The 23913-nt window shown below is 41.1% G+C and overlaps 1 protein-coding gene across 10 annotated transcripts in view; it reads right to left on the minus strand.

Moving 5' to 3' along the window:
• Window positions 1-23913, minus strand: part of stxbp5l (syntaxin binding protein 5L) — a 348597-nt gene that overhangs the window by 84944 nt on the left and 239740 nt on the right. For 6 of the 10 annotated variants that reach the window (XR_010018308.1, XM_063050646.1, XM_063050645.1 and 3 more), the window contains one exon: window positions 16975-17040. The exons of the other annotated variants lie outside the window; for them this stretch is intronic. Coding sequence is in view for 5 of the 6 variants with exons in the window: in XM_063050646.1 (XP_062906716.1) it covers window positions 16975-17040 (66 nt within the window). In the remaining variant the exon portion in view is untranslated. The remainder of the gene's footprint in view (window positions 1-16974; window positions 17041-23913) is intronic. 10 annotated transcript variants of the gene reach the window in all.

Genomic DNA, 23913 nt, shown 5'->3' on the forward strand with positions numbered 1-23913 from the left:
CACAACAGCCAGGACTTAATGCTGTAAGAGCAGCTTTTCAAATTGGACAATGAATGGGAAGATGTAATTTAAAAAAAAAGAAAAACAAATATTAAATAGGACCTTTGAAATATTATAAGATAGCAATTGGTGTATTTCTGCATGTTATAAATGAATTCAACAGCCAATAAATAACAACTAACTAGCAATAGATTTATTGCAAATTTGATGAGTCTTGTGATAATTGAGTAAGGATTTTTAGTCATGATCACAGCCAACAAATGGCCCTTTTCCCATTTTTATTCTTTCCCTCTCCTCCTGATCCAGCTGACCCTAATACCCTATGCCCTTCCCTCCCCACCCTCTCCAACTGCCAATCACACACCTCCTATTGATACTCCTTCTTCCCCTTGTTCTGTGCTCTACCATCCTCTCTTATCACGTTCCATTATCTTCTGCCCCTTTCACTTCCATCCATCATGCCCTCCCTAACTTCTGACATTATTCCTGCCCTCATATCCCCGTCACCCACAGGCTCCACACCAACCTAGATCCACCTATCACCTGCTCCTTCTTGCTCCAACCCTTCCCTTCAAGTTTTTATATTGGCCAGATGAACCCGAGATGTTGACTATCCATTTCACTCCATAGTTGGGGGCCTGATCCACTGAGTTCCTCCAGCACCTTTAGTATATTATATTAGTTCTTCTGTTTATGAGCATCAGAAAAGTAGAGGAACTGTGTGTGTGCAACAAGACTTCTGATGAAAAATAACACACGTACTACAAAAAAAGGCCACCTAGTTTAATTTCTTTCTATTGAGTCTAATGATTCTTGTTCTCTTTTGACCTCTTATTCCACACCCTTTCCAAATGGTTCTGTCTGCCTTCCATGAAGCTGATGCAAAATAGTTCCTGAATTTCTCTGCCATTTCCTTGTTTCCAACGTGACTCTTGCTGTCTGAATCTCTCGTCTTTTACATAGACTTTCTTTCTCTCTTCTTAAAACAGATGGCCTTTGTTACAGAATTCAGATACGTTCCCAATAATCAAGCTTACTGCTCTTTTTTTTAACAAAAATAGAAAAAATTTTCTTGGATCCAATACAATTACTAACTTGTTAACCCACACCATTATGATAATCTGTTAAAGTATAAACTGAGTGGCTCAAGATATCTGAGCATTTGGAAAATTAAAGTTAGACCAACTGGTACCTAAAGTTATTGAATGAGTATACAGCATTTATTCATATTGTAAAACAACACAGATTCCTTGAGGTTTACAGTAAGGGGGGGTAATGGGGCGACGCTTATTTAAAAAGAGAGCTTTGCGGGCGTTTGGCCATTGCAGAGGCCCTATCAGCAGTGGGTGCAGAGCACTGCAAACTAAATCAAGGTACAGGAGGGCCAAGTGGAGCAGCTATTGTCCGGAGTAGGCCTGTGGCGAGAGCAGAAGCGTCAGGCTTCAGCTCGGAGGAGGCGATGGCTCTGGGTAAGCTTCTGTTAAGGTTTTCTTTTTGTTTTTCTCTAACTGTACCTGGTACAGTAAATGGCGGTTGTGTGTTCTTCATGCCAGATGTTGGAGTCCTGGCAGAGCCAGAGTCTCCCAGGGAACTACACCTGTGTGACGTGCATCCAGCTGCAGCTCCTTGAAGACCGTGTTAGGGATCTGGAGCAGCAGCTGGATGACCTTCGGCTTGTACGGGAGAGTGAGGAGATAATTGGTCAGAGTTACAGGGAAGTAGTCACCCCGAAGTTGCAGGAGGCGAGTTGTTGGGTGACTGTCTGGAGGAATGGAAATATACATAGGCAGTCAGAGCAGAGCACACCTGTGGCCATTCCCCTCAAAAATAAGTATACTGCTTTGGATACTTTTGTCGGGGGATGACCTCTTGGGGCCTTGGTGACCTAGTTATAGCCTCTAAGCATGGGTCTGTGGTGCAGAAGGGAAAGAGAGAGAAGACGGGAGTGGTAGTGATAGGGAACTCAATAGTGAGGGGAATAGACAGGAGATTCTGTGGATGTGAACAGGACACCCAGTTGGTATGTTGCCTCCCAGGTGCCAGGATTTTGTCCACAACATTTTAGAGAGGGAAGGAGAGCAGCCAGAAGTCTTGGTACAAATTGGTACCAATGACATAGGAAAGAAAAGCAAAGAGGTCCTGAAAAGAGAATTTAGAGAGCTAGGTAGAAAGCTGAGGAGCAGGACCTGCAGGGTAGCAATTTCTGGATTACTGCCTGTGCCACGCGCCAGTGAGGTTAGAAACAGGATGATTTGGCAGATAAATCTGTGGCTGAGAAGCTGGTGCAGGGGACAGGGCTTCAGATTCTTGGATCACTGGGATCTCTTCTGGGGACGGTATGACCTGTTCAATAGTGACGGGTTGCACCTGAACCCAAAGGGAGATCAATATTCTCACGGGCAGGTTTGTTAGAGCTGTTGGCGAGGGGGGTGGGAACCAGACTGAAGAGACTCAGGATAGGACAGATGGTAACAAAGTAAAGATAGCATGCAGTCAGACTGTCAGGAAGGGCAGGCGGGTGATGGGACATAGTTGCAGCCAACAGGGTAAGTATCAGTACATTAGGGATGCAAAATCAAAAAGGGTAGCAAATATGGTACTCAAGGTGTTGAATCTCAAAGTGCGGAGTATAAGAAATACGGTGGATGATCTTATTGCACTATTACAGATTGCCAGGCATGATGTTGTGGCCAACACTGAGTTGTGGCTGAAGAATAGTTGTAGTTGGGAGCTGAAAATCCAAGGTTACATGTTATATTGGAGGGATAGGATGGTAGACAGAGGGGGTGGTGTGGCTCTACTGGTAAAGAATGGCATCAAATCAGTAGAAAGATGTGACATAGGATCAGAAGATGTTGAATCCTTGTGGGTAGAGTTAAGAAACTGCAAGGACCCCGATGGCAATTACATACGGGCCTCCAACAGTGGCTGGAAGGTGGATCAGAGATTACAAAAGGAAATAGAAAAGATGTGTCAAAAGGGCAATGTTGTGATAGTCATGGGAGACTTTAACATGCAAGTCGATTGGGAAAATCAGGTTGGTAATGGATCTCAAGAGAGTGAGTTTGTTGAATGCCTAAGAGCTGGTTTTTTGGAGCAGTTTGTTGTTGAGCCTACTAGGGGATCAGCTATACTGGATTGGGTGTTATGTAATGAACTATAGGTGACTAGGAAGCTTAAGGTAAAAGAACCCTTAGGAACTAGTGATCACAATATGATTGAGTTCAACGTGAAATTTGATAGGGAGAAAGTAAAGTCTGACGTAGCAGAATTTCAGTGGAGTAAGGCAAATTACAGTGGTCTGAGAGAGGAGTTGGCCAAAGTAAATTGGAAGGAGCTGCAGGCAGGGATGTCAGCAGAGCAGCAATGGCTTGTATTTCTGGGAAAAATGAGGAAGGTGCAGGACATGTGTATTCCAAAAGTGAAGAAATACTCAAATGGCTAAATAGTACAACTGTGGTTGACAAGGGAAGTCAAAGCTAATGTAAGAACAAAAGAGAAGGCATACAAAGCAAAAATTAGTGGGAAGATAGAGGATTGGGAAGTTTTTAAAAACCTACAGACAGCAACTAAAAGAATCATAAGAAGAGAAAAGATAAAATATGAAAGCAACCAAGCAAACAATATTAAAGTGGATTGTAGAAGTTTTTTCAAGTATGTTAAAAAATAAAAGAGAAATGAGAGTGGATATAGGACCGCTAGAAAATGAAGCAAGAGAAATAACAGGGGACAAGAGATGCTGATGAACTAAATGAGTATTTTGCATCAGTCTTCACTGTGGAAGACACTAGCAGCATGCCAGATATTGTAATGTGTGAAGGAAGAGAAGTGGGTGCAGTTACTATTACAAGGGAGAAGGTACTCAAAAAGCTGAAAGACCTATAAATACACAAGTCACCAGGACCAGATCAACTGACCCCAAGGGTTCTGAAAGAGGTAGCATTAAAGATTGTGGTGGCATTAGTAATGATCTTTCAAAATTCACTGGACTCTGGCACGGTGCCAGAGGACTGCAAACTTGCAAATTTTTCACTCCACTCTATTTAAGAAAAGAGGAAGGCAGCAGAAAGGAAATTATAGACCATTTAGCCTGAACTCAATGGCTGGGAAGATGTTAAGAGTCAATTGTTAAGGATGAGGTGATGGAGTACTTGGTGACACAGGACAAGATAGGACAAAGTCAGCATGGTTTCCTGAAGGGAAAATCCTGCCTGACAAACCAGTTGGAATTCTTTGAAGAGATTACAAGTAGGATAGATAAAAGGGATGCAATAAAGGATCCTTTACTGTTTGGCTACCATTGACTAGTGGTGTTTCGCAGGGTTCGGTGTTGGGACCACTTCTTTTTATGCTGTATATAAATTATTTAGATGATGAAATAGATGGCTTTGTTGCCAAGTTTGCATATGATACAAAGACTGGTGGAGAGGCAGGTAATGTTGAGGAAACAAGTAGGATGCAGAAGGACTTAGACAGATTAGGAGAATGGACAAGAAAGTGACAAATGAAATATAATGTTGGAAAATGCATGGTCATGCACTTTGGCAGTAGAAATAACTGTGCAGACTATTTTCTAAACAGGGAGAAAATCCAAAAATCTGAAATGCAAAGGGACTTGGGAATCCTTGTGCAGAACACCCTAAAGGTTAACTTGCAGGCTGAGTCGGTGGTGAGAAAAGCAAATTCAATGTTAGCATTCATTTCAAGAGGTCGAGAATACAAGAGCAGGAATGTGATGCTGAGGCTTTATAAGGCACTGGTGGGCCTCACCTTGAGTATTGTATACAGTTTTGGGGTCCTCATTTTAGAAAAGATGTGCTGCCATTGGAGAAGGTCCAGAGGAGATTTACAAGGGTGATTCCAGGATTGAAAGATTTATTATATGAGGAACATTTGAAGGCTCTTGGTCTGTACTCACTGAAATTTAGAAGGATGAGGGGGATTTCATTGAGTACGTTTCGAACGTTGAAAGGCCTAGACAGAGTAGATGTGGAAAGGATGTTTCCCATGGTGGGAGAGCCTAGGACGAGGGGGCACAGCCTCAAGATAGAGGGGTGTCCATTCAAAACAGAGATGCAGAAAAATTTCTTTAGCCAGTGGGTGAATTTGTGGAATTTGTTGCCATGTTCAGCTGTGGATGCCAGGTTGATGGGTGTATTTAAGGCAGAGATTGACTGATTCTTGATTGGACATGGCATCAAAAGTTACAAGGAGAAGGCTGTAAAATGGGGTTGAGGAGGAGGAAAAAAAAGGATCAGCTATGATTGAACGGTGGAGCAGACTTGATTAGATTAGATTAGATTATGAGGACACGCAGTCCTCTTTTATTGTCATTTAGTAATGCATGCATTAAGAAATGATACAATATTCCTCCAGTGTGATATCACAGAAACACAGGACAGACCAAGACTGAAAAACTAACAAAAACCACATAATTTTAACATATAGCTACAACAGTGCAACAATACCATAACTTGATGAAGAACAGGCCATGGGCACAGTAAAAAAGTTCAAAGTCTTTCGAAAGTCCCACATCTCACACAGATGGGAGAAGGAAGAAAACTCTCCCTGCCATGCCCGACCACAGTCCAACTCTGAGTCGTCCGAAAACTTCAAGCTCCGATTAGCCCTCCGACACTGAGTACCGAGCACCATCTCTGCCAAACGCTTTGATCCCAGCATCAGTCGCCAGCAGCAGGCAAAGCCTTCGGCCTTCCCTCCGGAGATTCTCGATCGCACGGTAGCAGCGGCAGCAAACCGGGCATTTCAGAAATTTCTCCAGATGTTCCTCTGTGCTTCTCACGTCTGTCTCCATCAAATCAGAATTCTCCACGGCATCCTACTTACAAATACCATATAATTTCACCGGAGAGCTGCGCGCACTGCGTCGCGCCACACCGCCATCTTCTCCTCCTACCAAATGGGCCAAATGGCTTAATTCTGCTCCTACGTCTTATGGTGTTATGGTTTAAGCTCCCACTACCTATTAAATGCTCCCAATGGCGTGTGTCTCAAATAGCCTCTGACAACCAAATCCATCTCCTGGCCTTCACATGTAGCTTAGCTACTAATCCCGGCAGAACTGTTTCTACTGACAGGAGAAGGGTCAAAGGTGGGTTACTGGTGCCTTTCACTTTGTGGGTAACCAGTGACTTAGGGCAGATGGGGCTCAACAGCTCATCTAGGAGAAAGAAAACTCTGATCTCAAACCTCCGCTGCCTTGCAGCAATACCTACTCATGGGGAAGGCTTCAGGAGTATACCCCAAGGAAAAATCTGGAGCTGGAGTCCCTAAGGTAGGCTTGTTGAGTTCAGCAGTGACTGGCAATGCCACTGGTGCCAAATGGTCTTGGCCTCTGCCATTCCTTTGCATTCATCAGCTGTGTGGAGGGGTGGGGGGGGCTCATGCATGGGTAACAGCTTGCTCTTGATCTGTACTGCTCTGTCTTGTATACTGGCTTTCATATCCCATAGACTGCTGGGATGCAACAAACATGGGCAACCTCAACCAATGGAGGGCCTCAACAACACAGCACAAAAGAGGCCCTTTGCCCCAATTCACTCATGCCAACCACAATGCACATCAAAGGTAGTGCTATTTACCAACATTTGGCCCATACAAGTTTTTCCCTATTCATGTACCAGTCCAAGTGCTTTTTAAATGCTGTTATTGTACCTGCCTTAACCACTTTCTCTGCAAGCTGATTCCATAAATGCACCAGCCTCCCGTTGCCTGAGGTACCTCTTGAATATTTCCCCTCTCAACTTAAACCTACACTCTTCTAGGTTTTGATTCCCTTTCCCCAAGAAAAAAAAAACTGTCTGCTTTCACCCTATCTATGTCCCTCTTGGTTTTATATACATCTATAAATTTACCTCCCAGTCTTCTATGTATCAATGAATAAACTCCCAGCCTACCAAACCTCTCCTTATAACTCAGGCTCTCCTGTCCTGGCAACATTCTTGTAAATCATCTTTGCACTCTTACCAGCTGATTGGCATCTTTCTTATAACAGTGTAACCAAAACTGTGCACAATACTCCTAGTGTGGCATCATTAACATCTTGTACAAATGTAACATAGCAATTCAATTCCCATGCTCGGTGCCCTGACTGATGAAGGTAAACACTTTCTTCACCACTCTGAATCAGAATTACTGCCTTATGTCATGAAATTTATTGTTTTGCCAAAGGACAGTGCAATAAAATTAAAACAAAAACTATAAATTACAATAAGAGAAAAAAATACACACACACACACAGTGGAGTCCGGTTAATTGGGCCATTGTCTAATCAGTTCTGCTGTTTATTTAGAACAACTCTTAAAGAACAAAAACTAATTAAGAAAATATCCAGGATTCCTTTTGTTTATTTGGGACACTATGTCACTTAATTGGGACACGAGACTGTTGCTGAACAGTTTCTAACAAGCGTCAATCACGTGCACTTGTGTGGCTGTTAGATACAACACTGTGCTTAGAACAAACAGCCTTTAAATAGCTTCAGTTCCATGTACTTGTGTTATGTTATCCACTTGGGCTGATGGATGCCAATTCAAATAGCAGTGATTTTTGACAATTCTGTTTTAATTTGGACTTTAAAAAGTTCAGTCCCTTGCCAGGATGCCATAAAAAGGTTTGATACTAGCAGGAAAAAAATTACCATATTGGACCAAATTAAAAGTCATCTGCCTACCACCATATATCGGCAGCTGGAAATTTATTGTTGGATATGACACTACTTCATGCAGGAAAGCAATGAAGGCTGCACAAGATGTCTGTGCTGATTTCGTTCATTTACAGTCAATCAAAAGAACACAGCTGCATACACTGGATGAATTCCTCTGTCAACAACTATTAGGAACTAATACACAGTTCTATAGTACTATAATAGATGGATAATGGTCAAATTTGTTCTGTATTTCATTTAAATACATAATTTGTATTCAATTAAATGGTAGTTTGTCTTTTTATACCTTATTTTCATCTTCGCTAACTTGCCAAATTTTGGCTAATTGGGGCAGCCACTTAATTGAACTAAAATGTCCTGGTCCTGATGTGTCCCAATTAACTGGAATCCACAATACACACATATTAAATATATACGCGGAGGGGAAGAAGCTGTTCCTAAGACATTAAGTGTGCGTCTTCAGACTCCTGTATCACCTCCCTGATAGTAGGGATGAAAGGGGAACATGCCCTCGGAGATGCAGGCATCGTTTTTTGAAGACATCCTCGATGCTGGGGAAGCTGGTGCCCATGGTGGAAACGGTTAAGTTTACAACTTTCTGCAGCTTTTTCAAATCCTGTGCAGTGGCCCCTCCATACAATGTGATGATGCAATCAGTTAGAATGTTCTCTATAGACATCTGTAGAAATTTGCTAAAGTCTTTGATAACATACCAAATCCTCTCAAACTCCTAATGAAATATAGCTGCTGATATGCTTGCTTTTTTTTTGTAATTGCATCCATATGTTTTGACCAGAATAAATCTTCAGAGATGTTGACACACAAGAACTTGAAACAGCTCACCTTTTCCAATGCTGATCCTTTGATAAGGACTGGTGTGCACTCCCTCGATTTCTCCTTCCTGAAGACCACAATCAATTCCTTGATCTTACTGACATTGAGTGAAGGTTGTTAGTGCGACATCACTCAACCAGCTGATCTCCCACTCCTGTGCCTCCTCCTCAGCATCTGATATTCTGTCAACATCAGTCGTGTCATCGGCAAATTTATAGATGGCGTTTGAGCTCTGCCTAGCCATACAGTCATAGGTGTCTGCCTGTGATGGCATTTTCAGGGAACTACGTACTTGTACTCTGAGATTGCTTTGTTCTACAACACTGCCCAGGGCTCTACCATTCTCTGTCTTTTAATCTACTCTGATTTGACCTCCCTGATTTGACATTTTTGACAACCTTCTGTCTGTGACACTGCTAATTTTAGTGACATCTTCAAACTTACTAACCATGCCTTATTTATTCCCATCCAAGCTTATTACAGAAATGATGACCAACAATGGGCCCAGCACCTGTCCCTGTGGCACGCCACTGATCACAGGCCTCCTGTCCGAAAAACAACCTCACCCTCTACTTCCTACCATTATGTATTCCCTTAGCTAGCCCTTCCTGGATACCACATAACCAAATCTTCCAACTGATGTCAGTGCCTGTCAAAGGCCTTGCTAAAATCATATAGACAATATCCAATGCCTTTGCCTCATTTATTCTCTTGGTTACTCTTCAAAGGGTACTGCAAGAGTATCTTCGGACACAAGTAGAGCTATGAGCAACAGGACTTATCCTCCAAAAATACCTCATCCTCACCAATAGAATGTGTATGCAAAAGACATGGCTGAAGCATTTGTAACCACCTTTGGACAGAATTGCCCAATGGATAATTCACATTGGCTTTCTTCTGAGATCCTCCCCATTATCACAGAATCCAGACAACTGCCAATTTGATTCACACCATGTGATATAAAGGAGCAGCTGAGAATACTGAATATAGAAAAGTCTATGGACCTTTTGAATTCTGGCACCTTCTAGCTATCATTCATCCCAATGCACCCCACCTCGCACACCTTTTTATTCTGACCTCTATCCTTTCTTGTCCTGTCCTGAAGAAGAGTCTTGGACCGAAACACTTATTCTGCTTATTCATTTCCATGGATGCTACCTAACCTGCTGAGTTCCTCCAGCATTTTGTATGTGTTGCTATAGAACCCATTGTTGCTATGTGTTCCAGAACTAGCCATGTCTTTATCCAAGTTCTCTCAATACAATTGTTACACTGGCATTTACTCAACATTGTGGAAAATTGCTCAGCTATGTCCTCTTCACAAAAAGTGAGACACATACAGCTCATCTAATTACTGGTAAACTATGATTCTCATTCCTCAATAAAGAGTCGAAAGGATTCAATGACAATGCTAACAAGCAGAGTGCATTTGCCCATAATCTGCTCAGCGTTGACCAAAGTGATGAAAGGTACCTACACTCCAATAATCTTTTCATTGGTTTTGCCAGGACCATTTGACTCCAAACTTCATAACGACCTTCATTCAAATGTGGACCAAAGAACTGAGTCCCAGATGTGAGGTAAAAGTAACTGCCTAGGCAGAACATGATCAGGGATTGCTGGTAAAACTGAAGTTGCTGAATACCATGGAGAAAACATTTCAAATCCATTCAGAGCTTCATGAAAAATTAACTAAAATTTGTGTGCTATCGCAAAACCAAAACAATGGACGGGGATTCATTTCAATTCTAAAAATGTGCCATGTCATACCTCATTGAACACGAGAGAATCAAACTTGCAGTTACCACCCCATGACATATAGTGGCAGCACTGTCACCTCGTTCTTCCACCATCAATATCCAGGAGATGTCACTGAATCAGCCACATAAAACTGGGTATCCTGCAGTAAGCAACTCACACCTGACACCCTAAAACCCTTTTATAGCCCATGAGGCACAACATAGAAAATTGACAATCTTCAGTTATCTGGAGGACAGTGCCTCCCAAACTTCAAGAGAAAGTAGTCTGTTTGATTGGCATGCCACCTATCACTGAAGTTTCATACCCTCTATCACAGCTAGACCGTGCCTGATATTTGTACCATCCACAACTGCAGTTACCTGCTTAGAGTACTCCAACACCATCCTGCCAAACTGCTAATTTCTATCTTTAAGTAATACCAGGGAAAAGGGAGCATGTGGACACCTTCACTGGGAAGTCCTCCTTCAAGTCCTGATGCTATTGTGAAATAGAGATGTATTACCATTCATTCAACATCACTGGGTCTAAATCCTGGATCTCCCTTATCTAAAAATATAACAAAGACTATAGTGGTTTAAGAAAATTGATCACTACCATCTTCTGAAGGTCAATCAGAGGTGTGCAAAAACAAAGTAATTGTTAACTGAAAATAATTATTTACAATCAGTTCTAATTTATCAAAGCACATACTGCTATTTAGCAAATCTAGACTTTAAAAGACAAAATAGCTCAACAATGAACAAATAACCAAATACATTAATAAACAAAGACAAATAAACTATCAGCATTGTAGCAAGATTTCACACCTAATGAGGCTTTCCTATCAAATGTCTCCAAATGTACAAAGCTCATGCTGATTGATCTGCAGGTTGTTTACAATAATTTAGCCAGAAAATATCATATGAAAACTGAGATGACCAGATGACTCTCAATAACAGAGGCCAGGGGATCACCGTCCTGGTGTTCAGTAAGGTTGAACACAGATTACTCAAGTCCTATAGGTGCAAGGCAATCCACACCTGTGAAAGTAAGCAGAAAATCTGTAGAAAAGAAATCATATGAAGATGGAGAGACTTTAGTCATAGGATATTTCATAATTAGGTGGTCGGGGACAAGACAAAGTGCTGCAAGGTGGGCTGGTTTGGAACTTTAGATCACGTGAAATCCAGAGTGAGCTAGCCAACAGGTTACAAAATTGGTTTGGTGGAAGGAAATGAGGGTGTTTTGCCTGTGAGCAGTGGTGTGCTGTCAGGACTGGTGCTGTGGGTTCATTGTTATTTGTCTTATATGTAACAGCTTCAGTGAGAATGTAGGTGACTTAATTAATAAATTTGCAGTTAACACCAAAATTAGTGGTTTGGTGGATGGTGAGGAAGGTTACTTAAAACTACAACATGACCTAGATCAGCTAGAAAAATGGACAAAAGAATGGCAAATGGAATATAACTCAAACAAATACGGTGATGCATATTGGGAATGACAGGGTTCTGGTGAGCATGTAGAGCAGACAGACCTTGAGGGGAAAAAGTGCAGTTACTTGGAAGTAGTGATGCAGGTAGACAAGGTGCCGGAGAAGGCATATGACATGCTTGTCTTCATTAGACAGGGCATGGAGTACAAGAGTTGAGACGTTATGGTATGATTGTATAAGACATTATGAGCACATCAGAATATTCTGTACAGTTCTGCTCGGAAGGTTGTGATAAAGCTAAGAGAGGGTGCAGAAAAGATTCACAAAGATTTGCTGGGACTGGATAGTTTTACCTGGAGCAAGGGAGGCTGAGGGTTGACTGTACTGAGATTATTAACATCATGAGGTGCATGGTTTGTTACAGTCTTTTTCCCACAGTAGGGAAAGCTAAGACCGGAGGGTACAGGTTTAAGGTAAGAGGGAAAAAAATCTAAAAGGGACTTGAGGGGTAAGTTCTTCCATACAGAGGGTGGTAGGTGTATGGAATGAACTGGCAGAGTAGGTGAGGAGACACATACTGTACAATTACAAACACTAAAAGACACTAGGAAAGGTACTTGGATAGAAAAGATTAGAGCAGGGGTTCCAACCTTTTTATGCTATGGACAAAAGCCATTAAACAAGGGGTCCTTGGACCCCAGGCTGGCAGAATAGGCCAAATGCATGCATAAGAGACTAACTCAGGAAGGTATCTTGGTTGGCATGGAGGTGTTGTACAAGTCACTGTGTTTCCAAATGAACAGCAGTTTAATTGATGCAGGGGAGGGGACGTCTCAATGCATTTAGAAAAAAGAACAGTTAAGGAGGGGGAGAGTATCTAGTTGTCATGTTGGAACAAATGATGCATGATGATTTAGTAAACTAATCCCGGTAAAGGAGTATTAGATGCTAGGAATTATAAAGGCAGAACCTCACTGAAATTTCTAAGTCCTGTATTTTCCGTAGGAATGTTTGCCAAATTTTGCTCACCATCAGTTGTCTACTTACAAAACCTGATCAAACCTAAAGCTAGTCTCCTGAAGCAGAGGAGTAGGCTGAATCTGATCATTGAGGCCTTGAGGGAAAAAAAGCAGTCCTTCCAACAGTAAATCCCAAAATTAATGCTATGGCACATCTTCAGGTTGAAGTAACAGGCAAAGCTGTTGAAGGGACGAGTTTCTGTGATTGTCTCTGTCAATCATAAATACTCAAACACTTTTAAAAATTAAGCATATAATTGAAAATGTTAAAACATTAAAATGCTTGAAAAGTTGTAAAGCAAAACTTTTGAAAACAACTAAATGTATATAAATAAATTCAGTTAATTTAATCAAACACTGTCTGAATGTATATTGCATTATGTTTTGTGGAAATATGGAACAGTCACATTTGGGAATGTTTGCACAGGAGGTAAAGTCTGCTATTTTGTGTGAAGCTGAATATGCTAGTGGAAAACTCAGGCCAATAACTTAAAAGTTGTTACCCAAACTGTATGCAGATTGACAAAAGCACAAACAAAATGGAAAAATCAACATGCAGCTAAATAAGGACATTGTTTCAGAACAACAGTGTGCCCAACCAAGAGATAAGGAGGATGTTTTTGTCATGAGTCTCTGGAATTCTCTATTCTACAGAATGGAGTGACTGAAGTTAGTTTATTTGAAATGAGTAATTAAATATATTCAAGACTGACATGGACAGATTTTTGATGTCTTGGAGAGTCAAGAGCTATTGTGAACGAGTAGGAGTATGGATATGATATCAGATCAGCCAAAAACTTACTGAATGACAGAGGCCACATGTCCTACTGCTGTTCTCAGCTATTATATTCTATTGGATACATATGAACTATTTATGAGACATAGCATTATAGATCATCTAAATACTAACAAAGCATTGGGATTTATTTTTGGAATATATTATTGTAAGTTCTTGAAGATAGCTTAAGATATTGGCATAGATCATGGCCGAGGAGTCCAGAAACTGCCATGCTCAATTCCATACAACAATGAGGGCACAAGAACACTAGAGACAATAAGACAAAGATTCACAAAGCTGGCAACAGAACTAAAAAATAAGGCAATTAGACTATTAGATTTAGGAGCAGTATTAGGTTATTCGGCCCATCGAGTCTGCTCCACCATTTCATCATGGCTGATCCATTTTCCCTCAGCCGCAGTGTCCTGCCTTCCCCCCATTTCCCTTCATATCCTGACTAATCAAGAATCTATCAACCTTTGCCTTGAATATACCCAGTGACTTGATCTCCACAGCTGCCTGTGGCAACAAATTCCACAGATTCACCACTCTGGCTAAAGCAATTCCTCCTCTTCTCCATTTTAAAAGGACAATCCTTTATTCTGAGACTGTGTCCAACAGTCTTAGACTCCGCAACCATAGGAAACATCCACTCTATCGAGGCCTTTCAACGTTCAATAGGTTTCAATGACGTCACCCCTCATTCTTCTGATTCCAGTGAGTTGAGGCGCAGAGCCATCAAACGTTTGTCATATGACAAGCCTTGATTTAACTATTGATTAACCTGGATTTTCTTTTCTTAACAGGAGAAGATTTGAAGAAGTGAACCATTTCATCTAGAATGCCATGTGCTTCTACTTCAATGGTTCTTTTTTCTATAGATTACACTTCTACTTACTTTCCCTCACATTTTTCATGTTCACTTGCTACAAACACTCAATCCCAAATTTTCTAATGACTTATAAAACATTACGTTATTCATCGAGGCTAGCTGGGTTTTATCTACAAATCTTTTAAGGACATTTTAAATATTTTTATTGAAACAAAGATGGGAAAAGATAGGGTGACTACAGAGAGAATATTTCCCCATAGCCATAACTGTAGACTAATTAATCCAAAATGGATTTAAACAAAACATTTTTTCATACAATGAGTGGTTATAATGTGGAACTCTATCACAGTAGGTGTTTAAATGAATGAAGGGAGGAGAGAAGGAGAATGCATATTATGCTTATAGAATGATAATAGTTTGATGGAATTGGAGGAGACTAGGGTGAGCTACAAGCATGATTAGATTAGCTGGGCAAAATGAATTGTTTCTTTGTTGTACATTTGAAGTTTAATTCTGTGCAAAGATTCTGATACCATAATCCAGCTTTTCCTAATTTTCCAGACCTCCTCAGTCTTCAGTTCTGAAGGAGGATTACCATTTGAAAGTTCAGTAATGTGTCTGTTCTCTTTGCAGAGATTGTCTGAGAATGTGTGTGCGTTGCATGCACAAGTACATTCAGAATTGTTAGATATGAAATGACAGATTTGTCTGAAATTGGCTTCTGTTAACTGTGCTCATTGAAAACTATTGCTAGCACATGCAAAATGAAAAAAAATTGCAACTGAAAAGCAATAAGATTTTCATATCATGAAGAGATAGAGCAATAACAATAAATTATATATTTAGATTTCTCTTTGATTCTATTTTTAATGCTTTTCTGCTTGGCACTGCTAAGTGCGTACAGAATTTTGATATGGTTCCTTAAAACGTGACCATCAATGTGACAGAAATCCAATTTTACACTGTATTTTAGACACAAAGTTAGACGAGAGTTTTACAAAAGGATCTAAAGAAAAATAAATCAGCATTTTTGTAAACATATCTGGCAGTGGCAAATGGATATTGCTATTATCAGTTTCATTCGTGAGGCAAAAGATGCATCTCAAGTTAAAACATATGTGTCATATATTATTAAGCTGTAAACTGAATAATGTATGTTCAATTTAGAACCTAATTCAGTAACACTTTTACCTCTGACTCAGTTCAATCATGGTCAGCTCAGTTATCATTAGATAATAATATTTCTTAGAGCACATGCAACCTCAGGTTTTCATTATTTTTCAAAGTACTAATCAAATTAAACTAGAATCCAATTCAGGAAGAAAAGCATCAAAACAAAAATGCACCAACTTCTCCCACCCTAATATAATGAAGAGATTTACTGGATACAAATTCTGCCATGATTGCACTCATAGAAGAGGTTCAATGCATCCACCCTTAGCAGTCTTAGCAGCCAGAAAGTATGCCTACAGCAAAAACATTGAGAAGGATTTTTGGCCGAAAATGAATAGCACTTTCCATCTTCATAAAAATGATGGTCTAAAACAAAGGTCTAAAAATAAGAAACTGAATATATAAGACTTTGTGATATACTTGTGCAATTAACTTAAAACCAAAAAAGAGAAATGTATTCACCTTTGTTCAAAGACAATGCTTTATTTAATCCAAATTAGTTAAATCTTTTCTTCCAGTCAGGAGCATTATATACTAAGAATATTCTAAAATTAAAAATTTTCACATCAATTCCATGAGTGATGAGAGAATTTTGCATGCTGCTGAACATCATTTTACAGAATAAAATTTGGACCAAAGAAACATGGAAGCAATGTAAACTAATTTGGATTATTTTGCATTTCTGATAATATATTGTATTTTCTATATTATCAGTCATTATACCAGACTATGAGGACTGAATAAATTGGAGACTATTGGCGTCTGATGCCTTGCTATGTACAGTGGATTCTGCTTTTTTTTTAAATCAACTCTTAATGTTAATTCTATTTACATAATTTAAAATGTGATTTTTTTTACGAAATGATGTCTGATGTCCTTTTAATACTAGAAAGGTTTATATTTGTGATAGTATTAAGATGCAAATGTCCAGGGATATATCAAAAGAAGGATTATAAGTACAAACTGTGCAAAAGGACAGCAGCACTCAAATCAGAATAAAACAGGTAAAATCTATGTTTATTTTAATGTAAGGTGTTTATCATGGTATTACTCTTTCACATGACTCTTACTGATACATGTACCTTGCAAATGACATGAATCCAATGTACCATTTTTACTCACCCTATTTAAAGTTGGGAAAATTATAGACCATATGTCATTTTGTTTTTAAACTAATAAATGGATAACTTACTTGCCACACTGTTATAGGTTATACATAGATGAAAGTAACAAAAATACGATGCTTTGACAAAATACATTTCACAACTTAATTAAGGTGATATATTGTAAATTAATATTTCAAAATCATGCTACTTCAAAAAGAGCGGTTAACCAGGAAATAATACTCTCTCTTCCCTTACAAACTGCAACTCAAAATATTAATTCAACCAATTGCATTCAAGTGTGGCAAACAATAGTAATCATCAGTCATCCATCAAAAACAGAATAAAATATGGTCTACAGACATGGATAACTTACTCTGATAAGATGTACGGAGCCGTTTCAGTGAGTACAAACTAGACAGGCCACGCATGCAAAGATTTTCTGTCAGCATGCCAAATCATCACCAGCAGCAGGCAGGGGAGAGAAAAATAGACATGGACTAAAGTGAAGGAAAGTAGCACCCAGCTATCAAATAGCAAGTTTTTATTCAGCAGCATTTAGGAGAAACTGCAAACTGAAAAAAAAAGTTGGCTTCAGTATGCATATCAAGACAAAGCCATTCAAAAACACTTAGGAATTGTAAAGTGAGGGTTCAACTAATCCCTAAATGTGGCTTAACAGGAACAACAGAAAAATACACAACATAGCTCTGTGTAAATGCATCTCAATAATGACATGTTATCCATATCCATTCCCTAGTTTACAGAGCATGATTATGTTTAAGACATATGAAAGCTAAATAAATGAAATGACTGGAGTTATGCAAAATTCACCAATTTCTTAATGGCTTGTGAATTATAGTCTATCATAAAATCAACAATTAAGTAATCAGCCTTAAAGGTAATATGGGATGGTATATTTGACATCCTGTTTATTTGCCACAGAAAGGTTTGACTGCCCAAATGATCACACGTTGACATAAAAATTGAAAGGCATCTATTTCGGTATGTTAAACTGGCCAACAAATGTTTGTTTGAGTACCTTCTGCAGGAAACTTCAAAAACAGATGAAAGACCATGCCTTATGTTTTACTGAACAGTCTCCAGTAAGGAAGGGTCTATCCTTCACATGCCAACAAAATATGATCAAACCGGGTCAGGGGCAAGCTGGAGCGATGGGGAATGGAAGGTAGGATATTGTGATAGGGACTGGGAGTGAATTAGTGGATGGACTAATTGGACTGTAAGATTGTTGGGTCCACAAATAATAGGCTAGGAGGGTAGCAGAGGAGTACTATGCTAACAGACTAGTAATCCAGAGACTCGGATAAAAAATCCAGAGATGCGAAGTTTGAATCCCAGCATAGCAGCTGTGCAATTTGAATTCAGTTAATTAAATACACTGAAGTCTCTGATGAGTAAGCTATTGGTGACAACAAAACCAAATTAAAAACCCCTCTGGAATGTCACTGAAAGGAGAAAAACTGTAATGTCCCACCAGGCCCAAACCAACGTAGTTGGATCAAAATTGTTAGATGAAAACAAAGTAAAGATACAGCCACGTGGACCACCCAACATCAACAAGGGATCAAATTCAGAAGCACTAAGGTTATTCTCAGCTGAAGCTGCAACTGGGGACTGGTTTCCAAACTGTGAATGCTGTCTAATTGATGATTCAAGTCACAATCTATCATTGGTGTACTCAGAATCAATCCTATAGATAATGTGTCTGAATCTTCCATCAGCATCTTTTATTATGTCCCGTCCTACCCACTGGACAGACTAGCCAGAGGGGGTTAGCACAGTGGAACATGGAGGATGGAAGTAGCTCTGGAATCCACATTAGTTCCAAACCTAGGGCATCATAAGATCAAGTAAAAAATGAAATGAGCAAGAGAAATTTCTTTCTATTACCATCTACCGTCCTTCCTTAGCTGACGAGACCCATGGTGAACACATTGAAAAAGCACTGAAAATATCAAAGGCATGGAATAGACTCTGCTTAAGACTTCCATGTCTATAACCAACACAAAAACAGAAATGCTGGAAGAACTCAGCGAGTGAAGTAGTATCTGTGGAAAGAAAAATTTAACATTTCAGTTTAAAGACCCTTCATCAGAAATAAAAAAGGCTCTCTCTCGCTCGCTCTCTCTCTCTCTCTCTCTCTCACACACACACACACACACACACACACACACACACACGCAAATAGAAGAATTTTGACTTGTTTTTCATAACACAGATGCTGCTTGATAAGTTAAGCGTTTCCAGCATTTTTGATTTTGGTTCAGATTCTAGCATTTGCAGTTTAATTCATTGTCCATCAACAAAAGTCATTGGTTGGGATCATTACTTACTGTGCTGGCTATGTCCTAAAAAACCTACTGTAACTGTGGTAGGTAGTGAAACAACCTGACAAATAAATTTCTATTTCCTCATCCTCACCAATTTATCTATGGCTAAACATTTCTTCATGACAACACACACAAAATGCTGGAAGAACTCAGCAGGCCAGGCAGCACCTGTGGAAAAAAGTACAGTCCACATTTCGGGCTGAAACCTTCCAGCAGAACTGCAAAAAAAAGCTGAGGAGTAGATTTGAAAGGTGGGGGAGGGGAGGCCCAGCGCCAACTCTCAGACACCTCCTCTGATTTACCCCTTGTATAGGACCTCACTAAGAAACACCAGGCCATTGTCTCCCATACCATCACCAAACTTATTGACTCTGGGGATCTCCCAGCCACTGCTACCAACCTCATAGTTCCTGCACCCCACACCTCCCGTTTCTACCTCCTACCCAAAATCCACAAACCCTCTTAGCCAGGTAGACCCATCATTTCAGTTTGCTCCTGCCCCACTGAACTCATTTCTGCATACCCCGACACTGTTTGGTTCCCCTGTTTCAGTCTCTTCCTACATCCGTGACACTTCACACGCTCTTGACCTTTTCAAAGATTTCAGGCTTCCTGGCCCCCATCATTTTATTTTCACTATGGATGTCCAGTCCCAATACACCTCCATCCCCCACCAGGAAGGCCTCTCCGTTTCTTTCTGGACACCAGACACAACCAGTTCCCCTCCATCACCACTCTCCTCCACCTAGTGGAACTTGTCCTCACTCTAAATGATTTCTCCTTTGGGTCCTCCTACTTCCTTCAAACAAAAGGGGTAGCCATGGGTATTCGCCATGGGTACTCAACATGGGTCCCAGCCATGCCTGCCCGTTTGTCCGCTACGTGGAACAGCCTACACTGGTGACCATCCCTCACTTTTCCTACACTACATCGATGACTGCATTGGTAGTGCTTCCTGCACCCATGCTGAACCCGTAGATTTCAACCACTTTGCCTCCAACTTCCACCTGGCCCTCAAATTCACCTGGTCCATTTCCGACACCTCCCTTCCCTTTCTCGATCTCGTTGTCTCTATCTCCGGAGAGAGCTTGTCCACCGATGTCTATTATAAACCCACAGACCCTCACAGCTAACTGGACTATACCTTGTCCCACCCTGCTATTTGTAAAAATGCTATCCTCTTCTCTCAATTCCTCCGTCTCCGCGGCATCTGCTCTCACAGCTAACTGAGCTTGTCCACCGATGTCTATTATAAACCCACAGACCCTCACAGCTAACTGAACTATACCTTGTCCCACCCTGCTATTTGTAAAAATGCTATCCTCTTCTCTCAATTCCTCCGTCTCCACTGCATCTGCTCTCAGGATGAGGCTTTTCATTCTACAACGAAGGAGATATCCTCTTTTTTCTAAGAAAGGGGGTTCCCTTCCTCCACCAACAACGCTGCCCTCAACCGCATCTCTTCTATTTCATGCATGCCTGCTCTTACCCCACCCTCCCGCCATGGTACCAGGGATAGGGTTTCGCTTGGCCTCACCTACCAATCCACCAGTCTCCTCATCCAGCACATAATTCTTTGAAACTTCTGCTACCTCCAACTGGATCCCACCACCGAACACATCTTTCCCTCCGCCCCTCCACCCCCAATTTCTGCTTTCTGCGGGGTTTGCTCCCTACGTCCATTCGTCCCTCCCCATTGATCTCCCTCCTAGCACTTATCCTTGCAAGCAGAACAAGTGCTACACCTCCTCCCTCACTACCATTTAGGGCCCCAAATAATCCTTCCAGGTGAGGCAACACTTCACTTGGGAGTCTGTTGGGGTTATATATTGTGTTTGGTGCTCCCAGTGTGGCCTCTTGTACATCGATGAGACCGTAGATTGGGAGACCGCTTCGCTGAGCATCTACGCTTTGTCCACCAGAACAAGCGGGATCTCCCAGTGGCCACCCATTTTAATTACACTTCCCACTCCCATTCTGATATGTCCTTCCATGGCCTCCTCCACTGTCAGGATAAGGCTACACGTAGGATCGATGAACAACACCTTATATTCCGTTTGGGTAGCCTCCAACCTGATGGCATGAACATTAATGTCTCAATCTTCCAGTAATGCCTCCACCCCCCCTTCACTATTTCCCATCCCCTTGTCCCTCTGTCATATTATCTCCTTGCCTGCCCATTACCTTCCTCTGGTGCTCCTCCCCCCCACCTTCTTCTTTCTTCCTTGACCTTGTGTCTCTTTCACCTATCAACTTCCTAGCTCTTTGCTTCTTCCCTCCCCTCCAAGTTTCACCTATCGCCTGGTGTTTCTCTCTCCCCTCCCCCCCATCTTTCAAATCTAGGGCGGGAGGAGAAGATGGCAGCGCGCTGCGCGTGCGCAGCTCTCCGGCGAAAATGATATCGTATTCATTAGATAGGGGCCGTGGACAATTCTGATTTGATGGAGAATGGACGTGAAAGCACAGAGGAACATCTGGAGAAATTTCTGAAATGCCCGTTTGCTACTGTCGTTACTGTGTGGTCGTGAATCTTCTGGAGGGTGGGCCTCAAAATCCTCAGCTTTACTTGCTTTTGGCGACTGAGAAGGAGGTCGAATCGTTCGGACAGAGATGGTGCTCAGTACTCGGTGTCAGAGAGCTGATCAGAGCTTGAAGTTTTCGGATGACTCAGAATCGGATTGTGGTCGGCATGGCAGGGAGAGTTTTTCTTCCTTCTCCCGTCTGCATGAGATGTGGGACATTTGAAAAACTTTGAACTTTATTGTGCTCACAGACTTCTTCATCAAGTTATGGTATTGTTACACTGTAACTATATGTTATAATTATATGGTTTTGTCAGTTTTTTCAGTCTTGGTTTGTCCTGTGTTTTGTGATATCACACCGGAGGAAATAATGTATCATTTCTTAATGCATGCATTACTAAATGACCATAAAAGAGGACTACGTGTCTTCATAATCATACTCCTCAGCTTTTTTTCTCCAGTCCTGCCAAAGGGTTTCTGCCTGAAATGTCGACTCTACATTTTTCCATAGAGGCTGCCTGGACTGCTGAGTTCCTCCAGCATTTTGTGTGTGTTGTTCGGATTTCCAGCAACTGCAGATTTTCTCTTGTTGGCGATTTCTTCATGGCAACGTTGTTGCTACATCTGTTGTAAAGGCGAGGTGTTTTCTTCACACAGAAGATATATTCCATTGTTATATGAGGTACACTCAGAATACATCCATAAGTGCAACAGAATGCCATAAGCAGCAGTAGAAATGACCATTTCTTGGCCTGAGACTTCTTCATTGTACCATTAAAATCAAACCTGTACTTCAGCCTTAGTTCAATTAGTACAAAACAAAATTGCAAGATTAGAATCATGCATACCTAAAAGTGAGGTACCAATCTACTGAACTGGGAACAAGTGAGCTGAACAGCATGCAACATACAAAGCTAAGTAACTTCACAATCAACATATCCATTAAAAGCTCTGCACTATTGTATCATCTAGTCATGAATGGCAATGGACAGTTCACAGGAGGAGGTGGCGCAAAGCACATCCCCATCCTCAACAAATGTAGGGCCTAGAAAATGCCTCATAGACAAGGCTGATGCACTTTACAAGTACATTCTGCCAAAAAATGGCAACTTGCTATTCCAAACAACAGGAATTCTGCAGATGCTGGAAATTCAAGCAACACACATCAAAGTTGCTGGTGAACGCAGCAGGCCAGGCAGCATCTATAGGAAGAGGCGCAGTCGACGTTTCAGGCCGAGACCCTTCGTCAGGACCCGCAGTCCTGACGAAGGGTCTCGGCCTGAAACGTCGACTGCGCCTCTTCCTATAGATGCTGCCTGGCCTGCTGCGTTCACCAGCAACTTTGATGTGTGTAACTTGCTATTCCACTTCAGCTTCTTCCTGACATTCTAACCATCAAAGAGACCAGTTTAACTGCATATGATATTAATAACTGCCCACATGAGAATCTAACCAGCTACCCTTGCCATATCCCCTACCATCAACATCCTGAGGAGGTTACTGTGATATGCTGTGGCTGTAAAAGCGAGGTATCCTATCCTTCGGCATCTGCCTCACCTCATGACCCTTCAAGTGCCTTTCTTTCAGCAAGTCACAAATCAAGACTGTGATAGAATCATCTCCATCTACCTTGATGAGGAATGCACTAACTTCATCAATAAACTGAATATCTTTCATGATTATTGTTTGATTGTCATCTTCTCCAATACCTTAAACACACCACTACCAACACACCATGATTGCAGATTGTGCTGTTTACACAATGCCCTCAACCAGGCTCCAACAACACTTTCAAATGCATGACTGCTGCCACCAAAAATTCTACATGATAAGCAGCAAGGGAAAGCTCCACTTTGGAGACCATTCCAAGTCCTAGATGAAAAATATATCATCCGTTCATCAGTATCATTTGGCCTAAAACCTGGAATTCCCTTCCTTGTATCTCCGTAGGAGAACTTCTATAAGACTGATTGACAGAGCTCAGCATGATGACTAACCACTATGATTGCAGGGGCAATAATACTAGCCTTGTCCCATCCCGACGGTCAGTTGACAGGAAGTTGAAAAAGAATCATGAACGTGTGGGACGACGGTATCGAAAAGAGTGGTGAGGTAAGGATAAGAGTCTATCGATTGCAGAGCAAAAGCCGTCAACTTTTTTCTTAGCCGACTCATAGGTGGAAATGATTTGACCCTCTCATGTGACCACATTACATTGTTTGCAGACCTGTCATTAAGCGAAGCTTTGTTTTTTTTTGGATCCAGAAGAGTCAGTTCTCATTAGTGCACATACTTTGTGTATGGGACTAGTGAAAGTATACTGCACACACACATTCCAGGCGTATATTTAAAGGAGTCTTACTAGAGGTGGGTTCCCAGTGTTGGAGTCCACAAACCATGACCTGCTCTGGCAGATCATTTTTAAATAACACTGAACAA

The sequence above is a fragment of the Mobula hypostoma genome, chromosome 6, assembly GCF_963921235.1.
Source record: "Mobula hypostoma chromosome 6, sMobHyp1.1, whole genome shotgun sequence".
In the NCBI taxonomy this organism is placed as follows: domain Eukaryota; kingdom Metazoa; phylum Chordata; class Chondrichthyes; order Myliobatiformes; family Myliobatidae; genus Mobula; species Mobula hypostoma.